This window comes from Mobula birostris, chromosome 22 (assembly GCF_030028105.1).
Source record: "Mobula birostris isolate sMobBir1 chromosome 22, sMobBir1.hap1, whole genome shotgun sequence".
Lineage (NCBI taxonomy): Eukaryota > Metazoa > Chordata > Chondrichthyes > Myliobatiformes > Myliobatidae > Mobula > Mobula birostris.
Window position 1 is genome coordinate 12,647,747 of NC_092391.1, and position 25,031 is coordinate 12,672,777.

Genomic DNA, 25,031 nt, shown 5'->3' on the forward strand with positions numbered 1-25,031 from the left:
ACACAAGTCCAACATCCTAATGTACTACTGCAAAACTACGTTTGTGCAGCACTATGCTGTTACGCAAATGTTAGAGATCCCACTGCTCTATTTCAAGACAACCAGATACTTCTGTTGTTCTGAATGATGTTCACTCCTCAAAGGACATCATTGAGAAACCTCACCTGCTCACGATCACGTTGCTGCTCACGATGTACAATCGTTCGAATCACTGGGCTGCGAGGCACTTTGGGATGTGTAAAAGCCGTAACACAACCAGGTCTCTTTTTTTTTTAAATATCAGGTACCAAACATCCCATTGCAGTAAAAACTCATGCACTTACCAGCTCCACAGAACCATAATGCTTCCTGCTGAACTCTCCTCGCCGACAACCCAGGTCTTCAGAGGCAGAGCTGGAAGAGAAACGCTTCATCAGTGAATGTACCCAATGCCGCAAGGTCTGTCAAGGACAATAAGCTCAGGGCCAGAGGATACGGCACAGCCATTCCCCTCTCGCCATTGCGTCTGTGAACCTCTGGGCTCTTCCTGCAGCCAGCATTGGTTACTGTCCAGTGCAGCACAATTAACCCAAAAAAAAAGAAATTATCTGGAATGCACAAGCCTTTAGATTGAAACCAGTCATTCAATTATATATTATGTCATTATAAGATCGATAGAAGATTCAAGGATACCGCTCAATGGTAATTACATTTCAGAACCTTATCTTAAGGACTGGAATCTGCAGTAGATCTGATTTGTCTGATGGTTACATAAACTCTCTCGATTAATTCCACACCCCACCCCTCCCATCTTCCTCTAATTAACCTCCCAGAAGGAGACTCCCAGCAGCTTTGCAAGGCATCTGAAGGACAGCCACTCCTTCTGTTGCAGGAGGCAAAGACACAATGCAAGTTGCTAAAGATATCACAGAGACCTACAGGGCGCCACGGTAGCGTAGTGGTTAACATGATGCCATTACAGCCTGGAGCATCAGAGTTCGAAGTTCAATCCCGGCATCCTCTGTAAGGAATTGGTATGTTCTCCCCATCTTCCTCCCACAGTCCAAAGACATACGGGTTATTTAGTTCATTGGCCATTGTAAAATTGTCCTGTGTATGAGCTAAGGTTAAATCAGGGGTTGCTGGGTGCTGGAAGGGCCAATTCTGTGAGGTATCTCGAAATAGATTTCAAAAACAAAACCTAAAAACGCACCGTGGGATAATATTCCCACTGGGAGGGCAATTCCGCATGACAATATGGGACACAAAGCCCTATTGGGAAGTCAGAAGTAGTCATTATAAAATTCATGAAGTTTTGATACAGTCTAGGTTCAGTTAGTAAAATTCTTCTCATTAAATTTGAAGGCTCCAGGGACTTGAGATGAAAAGTCATTGTTGGCGTGCCGTTGTTGTAGCAAAAAAAAAGAGTATGCACTTTGGAGATTTTAGCTCCCTGGTGAGAAACTGAACGTGGGCCCTACCTTCTTCTCAACTAACAGAACACAAGTACTACTTCAGAATCAGAATCAGGTTTGATAATACTGTCATACGGTGTGAAATTTGTGGTTTTGCAGCACCAATACAGAGTAGTATAAAATAACTATAAATTACAATAATTATATGAAATAAGTAGAGAAATATGATTAGGGGAAAAAGAGAGCAAAAGAAGCGAGATAGTGTTCATGGGTTGGTTCATTGTCCGTTCAGAAATCTGATCGTGGAGGGCAAGAAGCTTCTCCGAAAACATTGAGCGTGTATCTTCAGGCTCTGTACCTCCTCCGTGGTGGCAGAAATAAGAAGAGGGCTTGTTCTAGGTGATGGAATTCCTAAATGATTTGAAATATTTTGAAACCAGCATCCCAGCTAGTATCTGAGTCTTCCAGTCTACCTTGTCTCCCTGCACTGCAATTTCCCTGTAACTGTAACACTCTTTTCTACGTTCTATTATCGTCCCCCACCCCCACCTACCTCAATATACTTACCTATGGAGTGATCAGACAAACCTTGTCACTGTATCTCATTACACGTAACAATAGTAAAGCAATTACCAATTGAACCGGATTACCTGACTGTCGCCTGTGGGGGCTCCGTATGCAAAAATTAGCTGCAGCATTCTCTATGACACAAAGATGACACCATTCTGAAAGCATCTTAGTGACTATAAAACACTTAAGGGATGTGAAAGGAGCCAAGGAAAGGCAGGTCTTTATTTGGCTCCGAAACAAGTGGCCATTTCTTGCAATGTCATCTTGTGTCTCTCTGAGCTGACTTCATCGACAGAGTACTGCAGACAGGCACACTAGAGTAACAAGCCTGGCAACACATGCTTAATGAATTCTGCAGAGCTTAGGCACCCAAGAGCTTGTAGTCACAGCCTTCTGCAACCCAGCTGCACTCTGAAGATTAAAGATAGCTGTGGAATTGACAGCGGGTAACAGGAAAGGATTTAGCCAAGTTACATTATGGAACACAGGACCATACAGCACAGGACAGGTGCTTTGGCCCAGAGATTGTGCTGAGTTTTTACCCTACTCTAAAATCAATCTAACCCTTCCCTCCTACATAGCCCTCCATAGCCATCCATGTGCCCATCTAAGATTCTCTTAAATACCCCTAATATATCTGCCTCTACCACCACCCCGGCAGGACATTCCACACACCCATCACTCTCTGGGTAAAGACCTTACCTCTGACATGCCCTATACTTTAAAATCATTCCCTCTTGTATTAGTTATTTCTGCCCTGGGTAAAAGTCTCTGCCTATCCACTCTATCTATGCCTCTTATCAAGTTTCCCTGAAAAAAGAATCCATAAGACTATAAGACATAGGAGCAGAATTAGGCCATTTGAACCTCAAGTCTGCTCCACCATTCAACCATGGCTGATTTATCATGCCTCTCAACACCATTCTCCTGCCTTCTCCCCATATTAATCAAGAGTCTATGAACCTCCACTTAAATATACCCAATGCTCGGCCTCCAGAGCTGTCTGCGGCAATGAATTCCACAGATTCACCACCCTAGGGCTAAAGGGATTCACTCTCACTGTTCTGAAGGGAGGTCCTTCTATTCTGAGGCTGCGCTCTTTGGACTTACATTCCACCACTATTGTAAACATTTTCTCCACATTCACTCTATCTACGCCTTTTTTAATATCATAAGGGCTTTGTTTTATTGGCAGAATACCATCCTTTATGGGCGGCAGGGTGCAAATATGTCTTTACCAATGGAAGTTTAAGGCACACCTTCCCTCTGCTGGCCTGGAGGTCACACTTGGGTAAGATGTAGCCCCCCCCCCACACACCCTGAACAGGGTCACGTGAAGTCATGGGAGTAGGTGGTGGTCGGTCGTATGAGCAGCTGGTGTATATCACAAGTCCAGCCAATCTCTGAAGAGTGTTGATAATGGCTGGGGTGATCCGTCTTGTGAAGACACTGCCTAGAAGGCGACAATGGCAAACCACTTCTGTAGAAAAATTTGCCAAGAACAATCATGGTCAAGAGACCATGATGGCCTACATCACACGACACAACACATAATGAATGAACTGTCCTTGAGGGTGGGAAATTGTCATGAGGTGTACTACAGACTCCATTAGAAAAACAACTCCGAACCAGTTCCCCTCTACCACCACTCTGCTCCATCTGGCGGAATTAGTCCTTACTCTTAATAATTTCTCCTTTGGCTCCTCCCACTTCCTCCAAACTGAAGGTGTAGCCATGGGCACCCGTATGGGTCCAAGCTATGCCTGCCTATTTGTTGGCTTTGTGGAAAAATCCATGTTCCAAACCTATTCTGGTATCTGTCCCCCACTTTTCCTTCGCTACATCAATGATTGCATTGGCGCTGCTTCCTGCACGCATGCTGAGCTCGTGGACTTCATTTAACTTTGCCTCCAACTTTCACCCTGCCCTCAAGTTTACCTGGTCCATTTCCAAAACCTCCCTCCCCTTTCTAGATCTTTCTGTCTCTATCTCTGGAGTCAGCTTATCTACTGATGTCTACTGTAAGCCCACAGACTCTCACAGCTATCTGGACTATTCCTCTTCCCACCCTGCCTCTTGCAAAAAAGCCATCCCCTTCTCGCAATTCTTCTGTCTCTGCCGCATCTGCTCTCAGGATGAAGCTTTTCATTCCAGGACGAGGGAGATGTCCTCCTTTTTTAAAGAAAGGGGCTTCCCTTCCTCCACCATCAATTCTCTCTGAAACGCATCTCTCCCATTTCACGCACATCTGCTCTCACCCCATCCTCCCGCCACCCCACCAGGAAAAGGGTTCCCTTGTCCTCACCTACTACCCAACCAGCCTCCGAGTCCAACATATTATTCTCTGTAACTTCTGCCATCTCCAACAGGATCCCACCACTAAGCACATCTTTCCCTCCCCGCCTCTCTCTGCTTTCCGCAGGGATTGCACCCTACGCGACTCCCTTGTCCATTCGTTCCCCTCATCCCTCCCCACTGATCTCCCTCCTGGTACTTATCCTTGTAAGCGGAACAAGTGCTACACATGCCCTTACACTTCCTCCCTTACCACCATTCAGGACCCCAGACAGTCCTTCCAGGTGAGGCAACACTTCACCTGTGAGTCGGCTGGGGTGATATACTGCGTCCGGTGCTCCCGATGTGGCCTTCTATATATTGGCGAGACCCGACGCAGACTGGGAGATCGTTTTGCTGAACACCTACGCTCTGTCTGCCAGAGAAAGCAGGATTTCCCAGTGGCCATACATTTTAATTCCACATCCCATTCCCATTCTGATATGTCTATCCACGGCCTCCTCTACTGTAAAGATGAAGCCACACTCAGGTTGGAGGAACAACACCTTATATTCCGTCTGGGTAGCCTCCAACCTGATGGCATGAACATTGACTTCTCTAACTTCCATTAATGCCCACCTCCCCTTCGTACCCCATCTATTATTTATTTATTATTATTAATTTTTTTTCTCTGCTTTTTCTCCCTCTGTCCCTCTCACTATACCCCTTGCCCATCCTCTAGGCTTTCCCCCTTCCTCTTTCTTTCTCCTTGGGCCTCCTGTCCCATGATCCTCTCATATCACTTTTGCCAATCACCTGTCCAGCTCTTGGCTCCATCCCTCCCCCTCCTGTCTTCTCCTATCATTTCGGATCTCCCCCTCCCCCTTTCAAATCTCTTACCAGCTGTTCCTTCAGTTAGTCCTGACGAAGGATCTCGGCCCAAAACGTCGACTGTACCTCTTCCTAGAGATGCTGCCTGGCCTGCTGCGTTCACCAGCATTTTGTGTGTGTCGCTCTTTTCTTAAAAATACATCCTTAAAACCTTTGTTGGCTATGGAAGTCCTCCCCTTTCCCGTGGGGCACACCAACACGATCAGAGAGTGGGATCAATAGGGAAACATCCGTTTGTTTTGCCGATATTTTGGCAGAGAGTGCCAGTGAAGGAGGCACAGAGTACTTGATTCCAACTCCAATCGAAGGCTCTGAAAGCACAACACTTGGCAAGAGAACACGACTGAAGTCACTGTTTATAGCTCTCTCGACTGAGCATTTCCAATTCAACAAATGTAAAATCTTTGGACAAAGATGAGCTCTCTCTTTAGTTTGGCAATTACATTCAAAGTAGCATCAGCTCCGTGTTCTTCATGCCATTTTGCTGTTACAATCAGACCTTCCCCATCTCCTGCTTAATGGCCTTGGCTCATCTGAAGGCAATGACTTACACTTGGATGTTGAGTCCAGCAGCAGTTCAGTGGCATTACAACACGCTCATGAGTAATGAGCAAATTCGCCACGAGGGGAGTCGAATTCAAAGCCCGCCCTCCCTTTGCCAAGCATTCACACACAAACAGCTTCAGTGAGGGTCAACACACACACACACTTCCAGCAGGTATCTCTTCATAAAGTTCTGATACAGTCCAGTAAAAAGTCTATTTTCATTAAATTTGAAGGCTCCAGAGACCTGAGATTGAAAGTGGCATTGTTATACCATAAAGTGTATGCACTTTGGAGATGCTGGATCCCTGATGAGAGGCTGAACCTTCTTCTCAACTAACAGAACACATGCATTCATCTGAAACCAGCGGCCTGGCTAGTAGTCCTTCAGTCGACCTTGTCCTGGGCCATGCACCTTGTCTGCCTGCATTGCAATTTCTCTAACCCTAACACTATTTTCTACATTCTACTGTTGCTCCCTCCCCTACCCCAGTACTACCTCGATCATCTATACTATGCTTAGAATGATCACACAAAGAAAACTTTTCACTGTATTTCAACACACGTAATTTCCATGAGGACCACATCCTCGTTGTAAGGTTTGGAGGCTTTCATGCCTCAGTGACCCAGAGAGCTGTGTTGGTTGCAGTCAAGGCCTTGTGCTTTAGCTCTTGGCAGGGTCACCCATGCCAAACAGGTCAAAGGGTAGAGAGGCCAGACCAAGAGCGGTCCACTGGTCCTCTGGTCCTCCAGTCCTCCAGGTTCAGGGTCCAGCTCAGGGTCAACAACCCTGACTGGTCAAACAAAATTATCACGGAAACAATGCTCAAAGTAAGACAGCAATGTTGGATCCTTCTACATCTGAGTGTGACGGTATTCCTGAGTCTCCACCCGGGACTTGCATGGCTGACAGTAGTGAGAACTGAGGGGAAGCCACTGACACGATAAAGGGAGCCGTGAACACTGGGGGAGGACGACCTTCATTGCTGCCCTAAACACCAGGGGCGTAACAGGCAGTAAGTCAGTACATGCAAGCAAGGGGAAGGAGAATGGTTGCCTGTTCTTCCTGCTCACCCAGGGGACGTGGCAGCCCACACACCAGAATCGGGGGATCAACCCTGGAATCCACCAGATCCCTGCGGCTTGGTCACATCCCAGTGCATTCATGCACGGGTCTGTTGACAAAGCCCTTGTTTAGTTTCAGACACCGGTCATCTGTTTGCATCAAACTGTTGCAGTCGGGCAGAACAAATCAGATGACTATACAGCTGGGAGCCCACACTTCCATGCCATTTTAAAAGTATTACGCAAAGAAAAACATACTATTAAAATATTAAAATACTATCAATGGGGAAGTCCTTAATGAATACTTTCAGAAACATTGGTAATTACCAAGAAAGGTCAGATCAACTTCAAACACTCTGGTAACACATTAGCATAGTTATATAATATTAGAGTCAAAGAGCACTACAAGCACAAAAATAGACCCTTCAGCCCATCTAGTCCCTGCCATCCATTAATCTGCCTTGGCCCATCACCTGCACCCAGAGCATAGCCCTCCATTCCCCTCCTATCCAAGTACCTAACATTACATTTGCAATTTTAGAAATGATTCATAGATGAAGTTTAACTAAAGGGAAGCAACACATTGAAAAGTCAGGATATTTAATAAAGACATCTGTGCTATAAATTCCTATAAAAACAAGGGGGAAATAGTCTCGTGCTTTATGCAGCCCTTGAGAGAACGCCTGACGAAATCTATAATCTGTACATTGTACAAACAGAGGGAACTCAATAACAGCCCTAACCAATTTTCTTCGTAATTATCACTATGAATTGTTAAGAGAACAGGTGGCAGAAATTATATTAAAAAATCCCAAGATAGATAAATATTGGATTGAACATTTCGAAAGGGGTGGGGTTGAATAACATCTACATCTGTATAAGAAAATAACCTCACAGCAGTTGGGCTGGTTGCTTTCGTTCCACCGTGATATACTATACATTCGCACGGAACTGAACCCGCACAACATGAATACATCACCCCGTTGAAGTTGCCTTGCCTACTGTAGTGTAGTAGCGTTCAGTGATCAAGTATATAACGCCCACTGTCTGTTGTGGGCCAGTCTTTCAATAATAAAACACATGCCTCCCATCTGATAACATTGGGATTGTTAACGCATGAAATCGTGATGCATTTTTCCTTCAACCGGCGACATCAAACTTTCGCATTTCAAATGTGCAAAGTGCAGAATTTTTAACAAAATCCGGTATTCTCTCCTCCCTAAACGGTGCAGGGAGATTTGTTTCTCTCTCTCTCTCTCTCTCTCCCTCGCAGCAATCACCAATAAAGTAGCATACAGCATTTTACAATACCTTCCAAATATTTTGGAAACCACTGTGCCTGCGCATCGAGCAACACTGGTGCACCCGCATAGCCCCTGCTCAACATGTCAAGGCGTAACTGACGCTCTTGTACTTACAAACAAGCAAAATGAAAGCACACGCTTTAAAAAAAATATATCGAAATCTGTTTTACCGTTGTGTGAGACTCAGCAGTTTACTGGAAGCTGCATCCGCACTGCTCACATCCATACATGCGTTTTCTCGGTTGCACAAACTGTTCTAGTTAATGGAACTAGACATTGCACCTGCTGCAGTTTTTAACGGGAGGGGGTGAGAGAATGCAACTTCAATTCTGCAGACTTATTTTTTTATATATATACATAAACAGAATTCCCCACGCGGAGTGTGCTGTAAGTGTGGTTCCAGGCTGCGCTCGGTAGCTGAAATGAAATGCTGACAATATTGCAACAACCAAGAAGAAGAGAAAAAAAATAGACGACGCATTAGCAAACGTGTCCGAGTAATAGCAGGGTAAAGAGAACCGTGGAAACGTGGTTCACATCTCAAATAGTGAATGTGCTCTCTCTGGTTCAGCACTTCATTCTCAATACATAACACACATACACACCCCGTGAGTGTCAAAGCAATGCTCCGCCCCTCCCTGACGCCATCGCCGCCCCTGCAGCCTTCAGCTCGACCCCTCGTAGTTTCGGAGCCGCCGCTCCACCCTTAGATTCGCTGTGCGTCTGCGGCGATTAGACTACAATATCCAACATGCACCGCGGACCGGGCGCTCCGCCCACCACTCTCATTGATTGGTCGAGCTCCCGCTGTATTGATTCCAGAATGTTGTGCTGGTTACATTTTGACTGACAGGTATTGGGACCTCAGCATTAGGAGCGGAGGAGAAACGGTTACCTCACTTGGTGAAATAATCAGGGCTTTGGTTCCAAGAGGCAGGATAAAAATACTAATCACAATATCTGCACTATCAAATCATCATCATATATAATGCTTCCAACAATAACATTTCTCAATGATCTAAAATTAGTGGGTGCAAATTCAAATATCCCATTTGGGCAAAGGTGAAAATTGTGCATTTTATTTGGATATGCACCACGAGATAGATTATTAAAACTAAAAGGATTTGTGTACAGTGTAAGGCTAGCACAAGAAACGCATCTGCTGAATATTGTTCTCCCTGGCATTCAAGGAAACTATTCAAATCAGCTATTAAGTTGAAACCGATCAAATTGACCAACTTCTTTAAGTGGAACAAGTATTATTTTTAAAATGGTAACGCAGAATACCTAATGGCCAAAGACTCACTGAGCAGATTTCAGCAGATTGACCCTCTCGTGATCACTTGTTTTAGCATTTCTAAAACAGTAGATAATGTTTTAGATAACACAACTGGAAAGAACGTCACGCTGCCTGAGTGAGCACTTTCAGATAAGACATTGAACTTGTCTCCTGTACACACAAGATCACTCAGAACCATCATTAAGTGGAGGAAAGCTTTCCAACAAATGATACAAAACACTGTCCTTTACCTCACTTTTAATTGTGGGTTTAATGTATTGACAGTGCTTGTTGGCAAAGCATTCACATTAAGGTTTCTATAAGACCATAAGACATAGAAGCAGAATTAGGTTTCATCATGGTTGACATATTATCCTTTTCAACCCCATTTTTCTGCCTTCGTCCTGTAACATACTTCTGCTCCTATATCTTATATAATTACATATTACTATTTAACTATTTATGGTTCTATTACTATTTATTATTTATGGTGCAACTGTAACAAAAACCAATTTCCCCCGGGATCAATAAAGTATGACTATGACTATGACTATTATGGCCTTACAACATTTGAATCCCTTACTAATCAAGAACCTGTCAAACTCAGTTTTGAATGCACTCAATGACTTGAATTCCACAGCCACCTGCGGCAATTAATTCCACAGATTCGCCATCTTCTGGCTAAAATCTTCCTCATTTCTGTTTTAATGAGTTGATCTTGTATTCTGAGGCTGTTCCTTCTGGAACTATACTCCCCCCCCCACTATTGGAAACATCCCTTCCACATCAACTTTCAATATTCAATAGGTTTCAATGAGATCCCTGCTGAATGTTCTAAAGTCCAGCGAGTACAGATCCAGAGCCGTCATTCATTAACCCTTTCATTCCTAGGATCATTCTCATGTTGCAGGAAGATGGTGGGTGCTATACAAATGTAAATTAATTAATTTTCTCTTTAAAATTCAAAGGATATTAAAAGTTTGCTGTCTTCACACCAGAGCATATACACTGTATATATACATATATACACACACACACACACACACACATATATATATAGCTGGAAATGTGGAATTAAAACAGAAATGCTCAGCAGGCCAAACAGTTGATGGCTTGCTGAGCGTTTCCAGCATTCTTATATTTATTACCCCAGTAACAGGTCCATTCCCTATCCTAATAAAGTCAGAAATCTGTCAACCACCGACCAACATGACTGAGTCGTTGGCAGAGGGCCAAAACAAACACCTTCTACCCGCTTGACTGCAATCCTCTTGACCTTGTGCCAACGTATGGATGAATGGAATTGTCGTGATGATCATTGCCAATCAGTTACAAGCAAAGTAAACGGAAATGGGAAGTTGAATTAAAATGGGTGACCACTGGGAAATCCCGCCTGTTGTAGTGGATGGAGTGGGAGTAGGCCATCTGTCTCTTGAACGTGTTCCATCATTCAATTAGATCATGACTGATCTGACCGTGGACTGAGCTCCACCTACCTGCCTTTTCCCAATAACCCTTAATTCCCCTGCGATGCACAGATTTATCTAACTGTGTGGTAAATGTATTTAATGAATTAGCCTCTATTGCTTCTCTGGGCAATACACTAATGAAAAAAAACATGGACTATTTTTACTTCTCCATTTTATGTTCTCTTGATGGTCTGGTTTCTGACACACCAACAGGTGACTGAATGCCAGAGGGGAGTGGATGGTAGCTGCATATGTTCATGATTATGAACATAAAATTATTCACAGTCAAGGAGTAGACTGGTCATCAGACGTGATTGACAGGGGAATTATCCAATCATTTCCACTGTGGTGGTCTCTAATGATGCCAACATTTACAGGTTGCACATTACTGATTGCTGCTCTTAACTTTCACTGCTTTAACCTTGTTAGCCCACGGCTTCCTCTACTGCCGCAATGAAGTCACACTCAGGTTGGAGGAACAACACCTTATATTCCATCCGGGTAGCCTCCAACCTGATGGCATGAACATCGATTTCTCAAACTTCCGGTAATTGTCACCACCCCCCCCCCCACCTCTCCTTCATCATTCCTGTTTCCCCTCAGCCTATCTCCTTCCCTGCCCACACTTCCCTCTAGTGCCCCTACCCCTTCCATAATCTTCTGCCTTCTCCCCTCTCCTATCAGATCCCCCCCTTCCAGCCCTTTATCTCTTGATCAATCAACTTCCCAGTTCTTTACCACCCCTCCCCCTCTCCTGGTTTCACCTATCACCATCCACCTTGTACTTCTTCTTCCCCCTCCCCCCACCTTCCTACTCTGACTTTTCCCCCTTTCTTTCCAGTCTTGATGAAGGGTCTCGGCCCGAAACATCAACTGTTTACTCTTTTCCATAGATGCTGCCTGGCCTGCTGAGTTCCTCCAGCTTTTGGTGTGTGTTGCTTGGATTTCCAGCATCTGCAGGTTTTCTCTTGTTTGTGCACTGCTTTAACTTTGCAGCCTGGAATCAAATATCTATAAGGCGGTATGTGACATCACTATAGGTCACAAGTGATTGGACAATTCTCCTGTCTATCAAACTTTACCAAACTGCTTCAAGTGCACTGGGATTCACAGATTCTAAGAACATTTATTGTCAAATTGTATGCAGTTCTCAACCCTGAAATTCGTATTCCCCACAAACAGCCACAAAACAAAGAAAACGAAAGAACCCATTTAAAGAAAAATATCAACCACCCCTCCCCCACCCCACATGCAAAAACCTCCCACAAATTACAGGAATGGCAAAAAAAATGAAAAACACAGAAAATAAAACACAAAATCGAAAGAGTCCATATTCAGTTCAGCTCAGTGTTCGTTTATCTGCATGCTGCCCTGATTCAAAGTCACCCAAAATAGCAACAAAGAAAAAGTGGGTGAACAAAAACCAGAAACACATCATAACGTGAACCTAGAGTCCAATCCACAAACCGTATTGATTAAATCTTGCCCAAGACCCTGGACCCTGGTAGACTCTGGAACCTTCCTCTCACAGCATCGAGGGAGAGAGAGAGACCATGTGAACACAGGGACCTTCCCTTAGGAGAAGCAAGCGAGAGGGAGAGAGAGGGACCGTCACACGCAGAGCACTTTTGCCTAGCAGCGAGCAAGCGAGAGGCTGGTAGACAGCACTGAACACCTGCTTGCCATCTGCAATCGCACCGATGATTTCAATCTTCCTGGTGCCTTTATCGGCAAGCTCGCAAGAAATAGAGTCAATCACGGGCTCGCGCCCCCAGTCCAGGCTACTTGGCCCCGAGGCCACACACTTCCTCACGGAACCCGCTTGGAGACAGCAAACTGTAGATCACAGGCTCCAACAGTAGCGGAACCACATTTGAAAGGAAAAGACCGTAAAAGAAGTGACAGAAGCAGTTTTTATGAATGGTCTGGAGGATGCCACCCTTGGTTGCACAGTTCACTGGGATTGATCTCATTCTCATAATTATGTACATTTGTAATAATCACCCACTCACTGTGTTTCTCTAGAGAAATCACCTCACTTTTACCAAGAATAGTTCTGTAGTTTTTTCAACGCTTTTCTAAAATAAACTGCTTTGTTGTGCTGTGACTGCCTTCCATGAATCACACACCACCTCCCCATTTCCAATCTATTAGCTGGTGTATAGTTGGCAATAAAAAGCTTTGTAGCTGTTGTCATTCCTCTCCGTGCCTCGTGGGATGTCGGGTAGCAATTACCATTTCTTTAGCATTTGCCTGTTATTTTTACAAAGCCAAGCTGCCCAGCATGGATGGAAGGGGTGCAAGGAGACAGCAAGAGTCAAATCTGGGACTGCTCGTCTCAAAATCCAGTGGGGGTGCCACTACACCACCAGCTGGCCATAAAATGCATTAACTTAAGAAAAATGACTAAATTGTGAATTCCAGCCATGGTATTAGTTCCATGAGAAAGAGTGTTGATAAGCAACCGCAATGCTATAGTTCTCCAATAGACGTCCAAAACTTGACAAACAGAATCAAATAAAGAGTGATGATTGTCACATCAGGTGCTGTTCATTCATGAGAAAACCAGTTTCTTTCTGCATGGTGCTCTGCTCTATAGTCATAGTCATAGTCATATTTTAATTTCCCCCGGGATCAATAAAGTATGACTATGACTATGACTTTAGAGCAGAGCACACCAGGATGCCTGCATACAGGATACTAAAATGAACCTTATTGATAACCCTGCTTGTACAGTATGTGAACGCCTCCCATGTGGGAGTGGTATGGGAATAACTCTATTAACTACCACTACACAGACTGACAGAAAAACATTGTTACTAGCATCAAGGGTCGTCAGCAGCTGCCTGGAGAACTTACATTCCACAATATCCAAACTATCGCCTAGGGTGGGTTCCCATATATCTGTCCTTAAAATAAGGCTTAGATGTTACCTGAAACTTCACACAAAATTTCAGAATCAGAATTAGAATCATGTTTAATATCACTACACATGGAGTGGAATTTGTTGTTTTGTGGCAGTACAACACATCAAAGATACAGTGGATTCCAGTTAATTGGGCCATTGGTTAATCAGGGCAGCCACTAATTTAGGACAACTCTTAAGGAACAAAGATAATCGAGAAACTAGCTGAGATTCCCTTCATTTATTCGAGAGACTTTGAACTTTTTTTTTTACCGTGCCCATGGCATGTTCTTCATCAAGTTACGGTATTGCTTGTACTGTTGTAACTATATGTTACAATTATGTGGTTTTTGTCAGTTTTTCAGTCTTGGTTTGTCCTGTGTTTCTGTGATATCACACCGGAGGAATATTGTATCATTTCTTAATGCATGCATTACTAAATGACAATAAAAGAGGATTGTGTGTCCTCATAATCTAATCTAATCTATACGTCATTTTATGAAAAGAGCTCTATAAATAAATTATTATTTTTATTTATTTTTTCTCAGCTCAAGCTGGTAAAACCTGAGGTGCAGGCATAACCAAGCACACTCATTTGTCAATCACTAGGAACTTTCAGAGTGTTCTAGTGGTGTTTATTATTGTGGCTTTCTGAAGATTTACATAGATATTGATGTGTAGCCCTAATTGTTTAATGCTATTGTGTGGTGACTTTGGGATGACACCAGTTGTAGATATTTCTATTGGGACAATGCATACCCTGTTCATGTTCCAAAGGTTTTCAATTCCTCTTTTAATTCAGCACATTCTGGTGTTTTTCACTTATTGATTTCTGTAAGATGTGTGTTTGGATTGGTTATATCTATTAAATAAGTTGTTCTTACTTGTTTATCCTGTATTACTATATCTGGACAGTTATTACCGATTGTCCTATCAGTAATAACTGATTAGTCAGAAAATAATTTGTGGTATTCTGACTCTAAAACCGGATCAGGCTTGTAATTATATTAAGGTATGATTTCTTTTATGAATTTGTACTTCAAAGTAAGATTTTGGTGAATGATGTTTACTACATGATATGCCTGTGTATGTAATCAGATTGAGTTAAACTGCTGCAGGATCCTTTAATGTGTTGGATTGTTTCTGGGGGTTTTTTTTCAGCATTTTCTACATTTATCATCTTAAATTTGTTAGTCTTTTATTGTGTATTTTTGATAATAGATTTATTATTATTATATTAAAGCAGGGAAGTTTACCTTATACAGTGCTGTGCAAAAGTCTTAAGCATGCATATCTAGCTGGAGTGTCTAGGGCCTTTTTTAACAGTACTGTAGTAATTTTATGTATTGCACTGTACTGCTGCTGCAAAAATAAAAATCATGACATATGTGTGATGATAAACCGGATTCTGATATGGGTTTCAATTGTGGACTGAAAGGGGGAAGGGAGTGGGAAACACCAGAGAGACATTCTGTAACAATTAATAAACAATTGTTTGGAATCAAATGACCATGCCTGGTGTCGCAGGGCTGGGTGTGTCTGCACCCGTGCCACCTCCCACTACCAGCACTCCTTCTCAGCCAACTATCCCACACTCCTCCCTTGGTGCTCCACTCTCACCACTCCCAACATGTTTTTGCTCCCGCCAGATTTACAAACTCGCTTCCCGCTCCATATTGACGAATACAGTACTGTGCAAAAGTCTTAGTCATCCTGGATGTATCTATGTGCCTCAGACTTTTGCACAATACTGTAATTAACAAAGATACACCACTCTGAGAATGAAATATCTACATTAGGTTTAGAAGTATGGGAATAGATATTTTAAATGGCTGGCATGTACTAAATGGGCTGAAGGGCCTGTTTCTGTGCTGTACTTTTCTAAATACATTAAATGATGTAAAGTGAACCTTTTCTTGAAGGAAGGGTTTTTACTTTTAATCAGTTCCTCTGTATAACTTCCTTGCTCCACCAAGTCAGTTCACTGCATTCTCGTTTCACACTGCGGCTGAGATCCTGCAGGATGGCACGTCCTAACATTCCAGCGTGATTTGCACCATTACACAACGCTCCTCAATCCTCCAAGTCATTTCTCATGGACTTGCACCTTCATCCCTGATACTCTGAAAATTGACACGATCATTACACAGACACGCTGCAGCTGTAATATTCCTTTCCTGTTCAGAGCAGTGAGAATCTTCATTGCAAAGCAGACAGATTTACTGTTCACAGTAGACTGAGCACCAAGCATGAAAATAAAAATGACTTCAAAAGATCTGAAAGAGCCTGGTGATGCTGAAGTTTAACCTGTCCTCTGATTAACCTTACCAATTTCCAAGTCGCTGCAGTTAAACTGACTTTGCCTGTTTAGATCAACACCCCCCCCCCCCCATAATGCTGGAGGAACTCAGCGTGTCAAACAGCATCCATGGGGAGGAATAAACAGTTGACGTTTTGGGAAGGGTCTCGGCCCGAAACGTCAGCTCTTTATTCCTCTCCATAGATGCAGCCTGACCTGCTGACTTCCTCCAGCATTTTGCATGGGTTACCCTGGAGTTTTTGCGTTTTTAATTTGCCCATTTAGAGAAGTGGCTATGAAGGCACAAATCAAGTCGAATACAGTTTCATCTTTGCATTGAATATCATAAGTAGAATAGATTACCCACTAGCATGCCAAGACATTTTAAATGCTCAGCGTGAACTGCTCTACTGTTTAAAGTAAAAAAAAACAAGGAATCTAGCTAAAGGAGTATTTATGTCTGAGCACTAGTATCACTTTAAATTGGTGTTTCCAGTTCACTGTTCAAAAACATTTATTACCATACTAAATCTACAATGGAAAATATGTCAAAGTCATATATCAAAGGCAAACACAGTGTTAGCATTCATTTCGCGAGGACGGGAATATAAAAGGAAAGATGTAATGCTGAGACTTTATAAGGCATTGGTCAGACCACACCTTGATTATTGTGAGCAGTTTTGGGCCCCACGTCTAAGGAAACATGTACTGGCATTGGAGAGGGTCCAGGAGGAGGTTTATGAGCGTGACCCCAGGAAGGAAAGGATTAACGTATGAGGAACATTTGATGGCTCCAGGCCCTCTAATCACTGGAGTTTAGAAGAATGAGGGGGAAAGAAATCACATTGAAATCTACTGAATATTGAAAGGCCTAGAGAGAGTGGATGAGGAGAAGATGTTTCCTATCGTGGATTAGTCTAGGATCAGAGGACACAGCCTCAGAATAGAGGGACGTCCATTTAGAACAGAGATGAGCAGAAATTTCTTCAGCCAGACAGAGGTGAATCTGTGGAATTTATTGCCACAGACGGCTGTGGAGCCCAAGTCATGGAGTATATTTAAAGCAAAAGTTGATAGGTTCTTTGTTAGTAAGGATATCAAAGATTATGGGGAGAAGGCAGGAGAATGGGGTTGAAAGGGATGGATAACCATAATGGAATGGCAGAGCAGACTCGATGGGCCAAGTGACCTAATTCTGCACCTACGTCTTATGCTCTAAATCCCAGAACTCCAGTTAACATCTGGTGCGGGCACATCTACACTGGAAGGACAGCATTGGTTCAAGAAGCTCACCAGCCTTTGCTCAAGAGCTATTTGAGACACACAGGTCCCAGAAAATGAATGGAGATTATTTTTTGAGCTGGGTAGTTTGATAGGCTTTCTTTAAAAGATCATGACATTATGTTCTGTATCGCTCTCTTTACTTATTTGTGACTGGTAGCTGTGCACTCCTTCACTTTCAGGGACTCTGCATCGCACATTTTATGTATTATATGGTTACCTGTTTTAATTATTTGCATATTGGATGTTTATCGGTCTTTGCTGTTGCTGTTCCTCTTCGCGCCCTGTGGGGCATCAGGTGGCAACCTTTGCCGTTTCCTTAGCATTGGCCTGTTTTTTTTTTAATGAGGCCGAGTTGCTAGCTTGATGCTCTACCTAGCATGGATGGAAAGCGCATAAGGAGCCAGCCGGATTCGAACCTGGGATGACTCACCTTGAAGTCCAGTGCAAATGCCACGACACCACTAGCCAGCAATCGGTTTTTGTGGTGCTTGATTTCCTGTGGGTTTGTTTGTTTTGTGGCTGCCTGCAAGAAGATGAATCTTAAGATTGTATATGATAACAAAGTTACTTTGAACGTACGCCACGGAAGTACACTGATTTAATGGCGGTTATTGCCTATCAGTGATTGAGCGTTCAAAGAAAAGTTTGAATCAGAACGACTGGCCATTTGTCTTTAAACCATGCGCTCTCCTTGACTGAATTTGTTGGACCATTTATTCTTAAATAGCAACAATTATCATTCACCTATCATTTGATAGCAAATTCTAGCCTTTAAAATATTCCCGCAACACATCATGTCAAGAATCAACTTTATTCACCGTATACATGTATTAGGAATTTGTCATGGTGTGCTGGCATGACATGTGACAAAAACAACATTCAAAAATTATAAAGAATGAAGCTATAATATAATGTTATAAGTACAGATATGGAATAAAATGTTCAAAGTTCAAAGTAATTTTATTATTGAATTACACATATGTCACCATATGCAACCCTTGTGATTCTTTTTCTTGCAGGCATACTCAATAAATCCACAGAGTAATAAAGATAACCGAATCAATGAACTACCAGCCAACTAGGGCATTCAGCTAGTATGCAAAAGACAAAAGGAAGAAAGGAAAGGAGGAAAGGGGAAGGGGGAAAGAGGGAAAGAGGGAAAGGAAGAAAGAAGCAATATCAAGAACATGAGATAAAGAGTCATTGGTTGTGGGAACATTTCAATGATGGGACAAGTGACGTTGAGCAAAGTTATCCCCTTTGGTTCAAGAGCCTGATGGCTGAGGGGTAGTAGCTGTTCCTGAACCTGGTGGTGTGAGGCTTGAGGCTCCTGTACTTTCTTCCTGACGGTGACAGCTAGAAGAGAGCATGACCTAGGTGGTTGGGTTCCCTGATGATGGATGCTGCTTTCCTGTGACAGCATTTCATGTAGATATGCTGAGTGTAGGGAAGGGCTTTACCTGTGATGGACTGGATCATAGCCACTACTTTCTGTAGGATTTTCTGTTCAAGGGCATTACTATTTCCATACCAAGCTGTGATGCGGCCAGTCAATATACTCTCCACCACACATCTGTGGAAGTCTGTCAAAGCTTTAGATGTCATGCCAAAACTGCACAAAGTCCTACTAAGGAAGTAGAAGTTGCCGTGCTTTCTTCATAATTGCATTTAAATGTTGGACCCAGGACAGGTCCTCCGAAATAATAACACCCAGGAATTTAAAGCACCTCTGAGACTCCAATGAGCCTCATGGACATCTGGTTTCCTTCGTACGTACGTCTTTGGAATGAGGAAGGAAACCGGAGCAGCCAGAGGAAACCCACACACTCAGGGGAAAACATTAAACTCCTGGAAGACAGTGACAGGAGTTGAACCCGGCTTGCTTCCATTGTAATCGTGTTACGGCACGCCACCCGCAAAAGAGAACCTCATCACATGTTCCCAATATTTATTGCTTACTTGTACATTAATATTACTTCTTTCTTTTTGTACTTGTATAGTTTATTGTCTTCTGCACTCTGGCTGAACGCTCTAGTTCGCCAGTCTTTGTTTATTCTGTTATGGTTATTATTCTATAGATTTATTGAGTATGCCCACAAGAAAACGAATCTCCGGGTTGTTTATGGTGACATACATGTACTTTGATAATAAATTTACTTTGAGCTTTAACCAGCATCTCAGGTCCTGTTGGCTGAGGTCAGGTCAAGCTCTTCAGACGCACAATAAATGTGGTGAGGCAGGCAGTTGAGAGGTGTAAGAAGGACATTAACAGACTAAAATGAGAAAAACAACAGCTAACAGAAAGCCATAGAGGAGATTCTACAGGTGCTGGAAATCCAGTGTAACACACACAAAATGCTGGAGGAACTCGGCAGGTCAGGCAGCATCGATGGAGAAGGATAAAGAGTCGACCTTTTGGACTGAGACCCTTCATCAGGGCTGGAGAGGAAGGAAGAAGAAGCCAGAATAAGAAGTGGAGGGAGCACAAGGACTACAAGCTGGTGAGTGACAGGTAAGACCAGGTGAGGGGGAAGGTGAGACTGCAGTTTTTTCAGAATCTGACATTAAATGGTGGAAATTCTCAAAAAGTCAGGCAGCATCGGCAGAGAAAGGGACAGAGCTAATATTTCTGATTGATGAACTTTGGCAGAGTGGGGAGACAGTGAGATGCAAGAGGTCAATTACCTTTGACCCAAAGATGCCACATCAGGATGGATTTCTAAATGGAAAAAGTTAACGTTAATATATGATGTATATTTTACTGGGCGAGGACCGGCTAAATGGAGTAATGTGGGAACACAGACGTTGTCCATTTTGATAGAAGAAGCTGAAGAACTCACTATCTGATTGGTGAGAAACTGCAGAACTCTGAGACAGAGGGATCTGTGTGTTTGTGCATGGTTCACATAAGGCTACAACAGACTTATAGCAAAGTAATTAAAACTAACAGAATATAATTATTGATGGCTAGGGTAAATTGAATATAAATGTAGGATTGTTAATACAGGCCATCTGGAATATATACAGTGTGGAGATGCGATACAGGGTGGAGATACAATACAGGGTGGAGATACGATACAGTGTGGAGATACGACACAGTGTGGAGATACGTCACAGCGTGGAGATACGTCACAGTGTGGAGATACGTCACAGGGTTGGAGATACGATACAGGGTGTAGATACGATACAGGGTGTAGATACGATACAGGGTGTAGATACGATACAGGGTTGGAGATACGATACAGTGTGGAGATACGATACAGTGTGGAGATACGATACAGGGTGGAGATACGATACAGGGTTGGTGATATGATACAGTGTGGAGATACGATACAGTGTGGAGATACAACACAGTGTGGAGATACGTCACAGGGTTGGAGATACGATACAGGGTGTAGATACGATACAGGTTTGGAGATACGATACAGGGTTGGAAATACGATACAGTGTGGAGATACGATACAGGGTGGAGATACGATACAGTGTGGAGATACGATATAGCCTAGTATGGAATCTCCAATGCACAGGATGGCAAGAAGCTGCAGAGGGAAGTTGACTCATGCATCCATCATGGACACAGCCCACCCCTTCACCGAGGACATCTTCAAGAGGCAGTGGCTCAGGAAGGTGACATCCCTCACTAAGGACCCTCACCCTCTGGGATATGCCCTCTTCTCATTACTGCCGTCTGGGAGGAAGTACAGGAGCCTAACAACCCACGGTCAATGACTCAAGAACAGCCTCTTTCCCTCCACCATTGGATTTCTGAATGGTCCGTGAACACTTTCTCATTAGTCCTTTGTACCGCACTAACTGCTTATTTTTGTCATTCACAGTAATTTTATGTCTTTGCCTTTGCACTGCTCTGCTGCCACAAAACAATAAATTTCCTTTGGGTCCACCGGTTTTCTCCCACAGTCCAAATACGTACCAGCTGGTAGTTAGTTGTCCACTGTAAACTATCAAGTGATTAACCTCGAGTGAAATCGGGAGGTGGGGGGAGGTGTTGCTGGGCTGCGTGGCTCAGAGGCCGGAAGAGCTCATTCTAAGCCATATCTCAATCAATCAATCAATCAATCAATAAAATAGGTGGGCTGCTGGGCAGGGTGACTCACTGGGCCAGAATGGCCTGTTCTGTGCTGTACACCAAAATAAAATAAAGTCCAGAACGATACCCCAACAACCCTCCCCCCTACACACACAGAACAGCTATCACCTGAGAATTTCAGAACTGTGATCTACTGTTCCTTCTGTAAGCTGCGGAGGGATAAGGAATCAGTGATGGCACACAAACTGCGCATTAGCTTGGAGGCAATTCAGTGATCTGGACAACCACAGACCCGTACGTCTTTGGAATGAGGAAGGAAACCGGAGCACCAGAGGAAACCCACACACTCAGGGGAAAACACAAAACTCCTGAAAGACAGTGACAGGAATTGAACGCGGCTTGCTTCCATTGTACTAGTGTTATGTTAACTGCTATGTTGGCACGCCACCCACAAAAGAGAAGCGCTTTCACCCATTCAGTTCTGTGTGAGGCAGACGGCAGCGGGAATTGAACCCCGGGTGGTTGGCAGCTTCACGCTAGACGCTATGCTGTCGAGCCTCCCTCCATCGTTCGGTTCTGTGTGAGGCAGGGCACAGATGGCTAGGCTTTAGATGCCCAGGATTACGGACAGCAGGATCAGGGAGCCCCGACCCATCACATCCAGGTCCACAGCCCTGCCTTCTAGTCACTAATTAAAACCTTCAATCCCTGGTGAATCTAGTACCCTCAACAAAAACCACTGGCTGTCAAACTGAGCTGGAACCATGCCCAGGAAAGCAGAAGAAAAACCAATAAACATTTAGACCTTCAACCAATCTGCCCTTGGGAAGCAATGGTGTTTCCCCACCACAAACACTCAGCAGTCTCACAGGCAATGGTTGCATAGAGGTCAATTACTGAGCACTCCACAATAAACAGGAGGGATATAATTCAGCAGAAACTTGCTCTCACTGCAGCCAGCTAATAATTCCACCAGCCTGAGTGCTAAAACCAAATCTTCATTGAAGTACACACACCAAGTTCCTGAGGCAATAACAGTTTAGGAAGAACTCCCTCTAGAAGGAAGGTAAACCTTTAGAAATGAGAAAGTAATCCTTCTTTAAATGGCTCCTTCAATGAGCGCAAGGGCAACTCATTTTAAACTTTTGAGATTCATATTGTAGTTCTGTTTGGGCAAATTTACTCCCAGTGTTCCTATCACTCAATGACGTCTTCTGTGCTTTGTGGCACCCTTTGCTCTCAATGCAGCTCTGCACAAATACCTTCCTGGTCGTTGGAGCTAGTAAATTCAATGACCACTTTATATCTGTACACCTCATTAATGCAAATATCTACTCAGCCAATCATGTGGCAACAACTCAATACATAAAAGCATGCAGACATGGTCAAGAGGTTCAATTGTTGTTAAGTGACCTTGACTGTGGGATAATTGTTGGTGGCAGATGGGGTGGTTTGAGTATCTCAGAGACTGCTGATCTCCTGGAGTTTTCACACACAGCACAGCAGTCTCTAGAATTTGGCATGAAAAACAGAAAACATCCAGGGAGCAGCAGTTCTGTGGGTGAAAATACCTTGTTGATGAGAGAGGTTGGAGGAGAATGGCCAGACTGGTTCAAGCTGACAGTAACTCAAATAACCCTGCATTACAACAGTGGTGTGCAGAAGAGCTTCTCTGAAAGCTCAACACATCGAACCTTGAAGTGGATGGGCTACAGCCACAGAAGACTATGAACATACACTCAGTGGCCACTTTATTAACTAACAACATTATTCAAGTCAGTGGGTATATTTAAAGCAAACGTTGACAGGTTCTCGATTAGTAAGGCTGTCAAAGGTCACAGGGGGAAAAGACAGGAGAATGGAGTAGAGAGAAATAATAAATCAGCCACGATGGAACGGTGCCACAGAATCAATGGGCTGAATGGCCTAATTCTGTTCCTTTGTCTTATGGTCTTCAATGTTGGAACTAAACTAACTAGGGTGAAGTGCTTGTGGGGGGGGGGGGCCAGCCACCAGTAGTTACAAGCATGAGGTCACCAGTAGAGATTATTTTATTGGCATTTAAAATGTCAAGTGTAATTCAACCGCAGTTTATCTTTGAGATTGTACGAACACAGGCAGAGTGGGAGAGAACAGAGGCTTCTGTGGGCATGTTGGAATCCGTACCAAGTTGGAGGTTCGTCCCACCCGACAGAGCTTGCTCAGTAGAAGAACAAGCTGGACCAGGGCAACAACCCAAGCATCAACCTGCAGCACACACCACTGGGGGATTTCAGAGATATGCTTTGTGACTGTATGCTTTTTTGCTATCATAACCATACATGCTATGTGCTGTTGGTTATGTGTTTTGCACCTTGGCCTTGAAGGAGCACTGTTTCATTCGTGTATTTTCATGTCTGGTTGAATGATAATTAAATAAACTTAAATATACCAAACTGACCAACCCATCCTTTCCCAAGCTACCCAAGTAGCCTAACACTTACTTCTTCGTTACCTGAAAATATGTAGCTAGTAACCTATGAACAACAGAAGTATCTGAAGGAAGGGTTTCAAGATCTCCACAAGTCAGTGAGAGGTTTTTAAAACTGATGATTCCCCAGAACATACTGTTGTTCTACACTGTTGTTCCATCATAGAAAGCATCCTCACACCAGCCATTGCTGTCTGGTTTGGTGTAGAATCCTCTCGCAACATACAAAAGCCACAGCAAACTGTCAGGTCAACACTGGGTGCAGTCTACCATCGCTACAGGACTCGTACGTGGCCAGGCCAAAAATGTGGGCAGGAAAAATCATTGTGGAAACTACCTACCCTGCAAACCACCTTTCCCAAAAGTTCCCTTCTGGAAAGCACTTTAGGACTATTAAAACAAAAACTTCACACCATCTTAAAAGCTCCCCCCTCCCAAGCAATTAATCTGATCAACCATTCCAGTTAGCCCCCACCCCCTCTATCTATTACCTCTATCACTGTACCATGTAAACACTTGAAACCACTTTTTTTATAATGCTGTTTACATTATAAATACATGCTGGTATTTCTAGCTTTATGCACATTTTACTCAATTTTGTTACTTTAACCTCTTGTTTATTTTTATATAATTCTTTATCATTGTTGAACATTGTTGTTTTTAGTTGCATATCGTGCCCTGTCTAACACATCACAGCAAATTCCTGATATACCTGAATGTATCTGGCAAATAAAGTACATCTTAATCCTTGCTTTGTAAATGTGATTATCAAAATTCCACGTGAAAGAAACCCGCCCGTATCAATAGGAAACCTTCAAGGACAAGTTCATGAAGATATACTGTTCCTGCTGCTCAGTGACTACCCACCTAAGAAAAGCACTTATAACACTGAGGTACTGACGTGCACCAGTTACTAACAATGACTGATAGTAACACTCACTCCCAGCACTACAATCGAGGCATGGGCACTGAAGTAGAATCAGAATCAGATTTATCACAAGACCATAAGACATAGGAGCAGAATTAGGCCATTCAGCCCATTGAGTCTGCTCTGCTACTTGGTCATGACCGATTCATTTCCTCTCTCACCCTCATTCTCCAGCCATTTCCTCATGAACTTTGACCTCCCAGGTTCTCACTTTATTCCCCCCCCCCCACCTTCCCCTGGCCTCACTTATCTCCAGCAGCTTGTACTCCTTTCACTCCCCCCACCTTCTTATTCTAGCTCCTTTCCAA

At 43.4% G+C, this 25,031-nt stretch overlaps 1 protein-coding gene across 1 annotated transcript in view; it reads right to left on the reverse strand.

The window, feature by feature from the left end:
• The window catches only part of garnl3 (GTPase activating Rap/RanGAP domain like 3), a 403,971-nt gene extending 395,383 nt beyond the window's left edge, over positions 1–8,588 (reverse strand). Inside the window, exons 1-2 of the mRNA XM_072240887.1 lie at positions 8,212–8,588; positions 324–393 (exon numbers count right to left, since the gene is read on the reverse strand). Of these exons, the coding sequence (XP_072096988.1) occupies positions 324–393; positions 8,212–8,267 (126 nt within the window). The 5' untranslated portion in view covers positions 8,268–8,588. The remainder of the gene's footprint in view (positions 1–323; positions 394–8,211) is intronic.
• Positions 8,589–25,031: the final 16,443 nt, after the last annotated feature.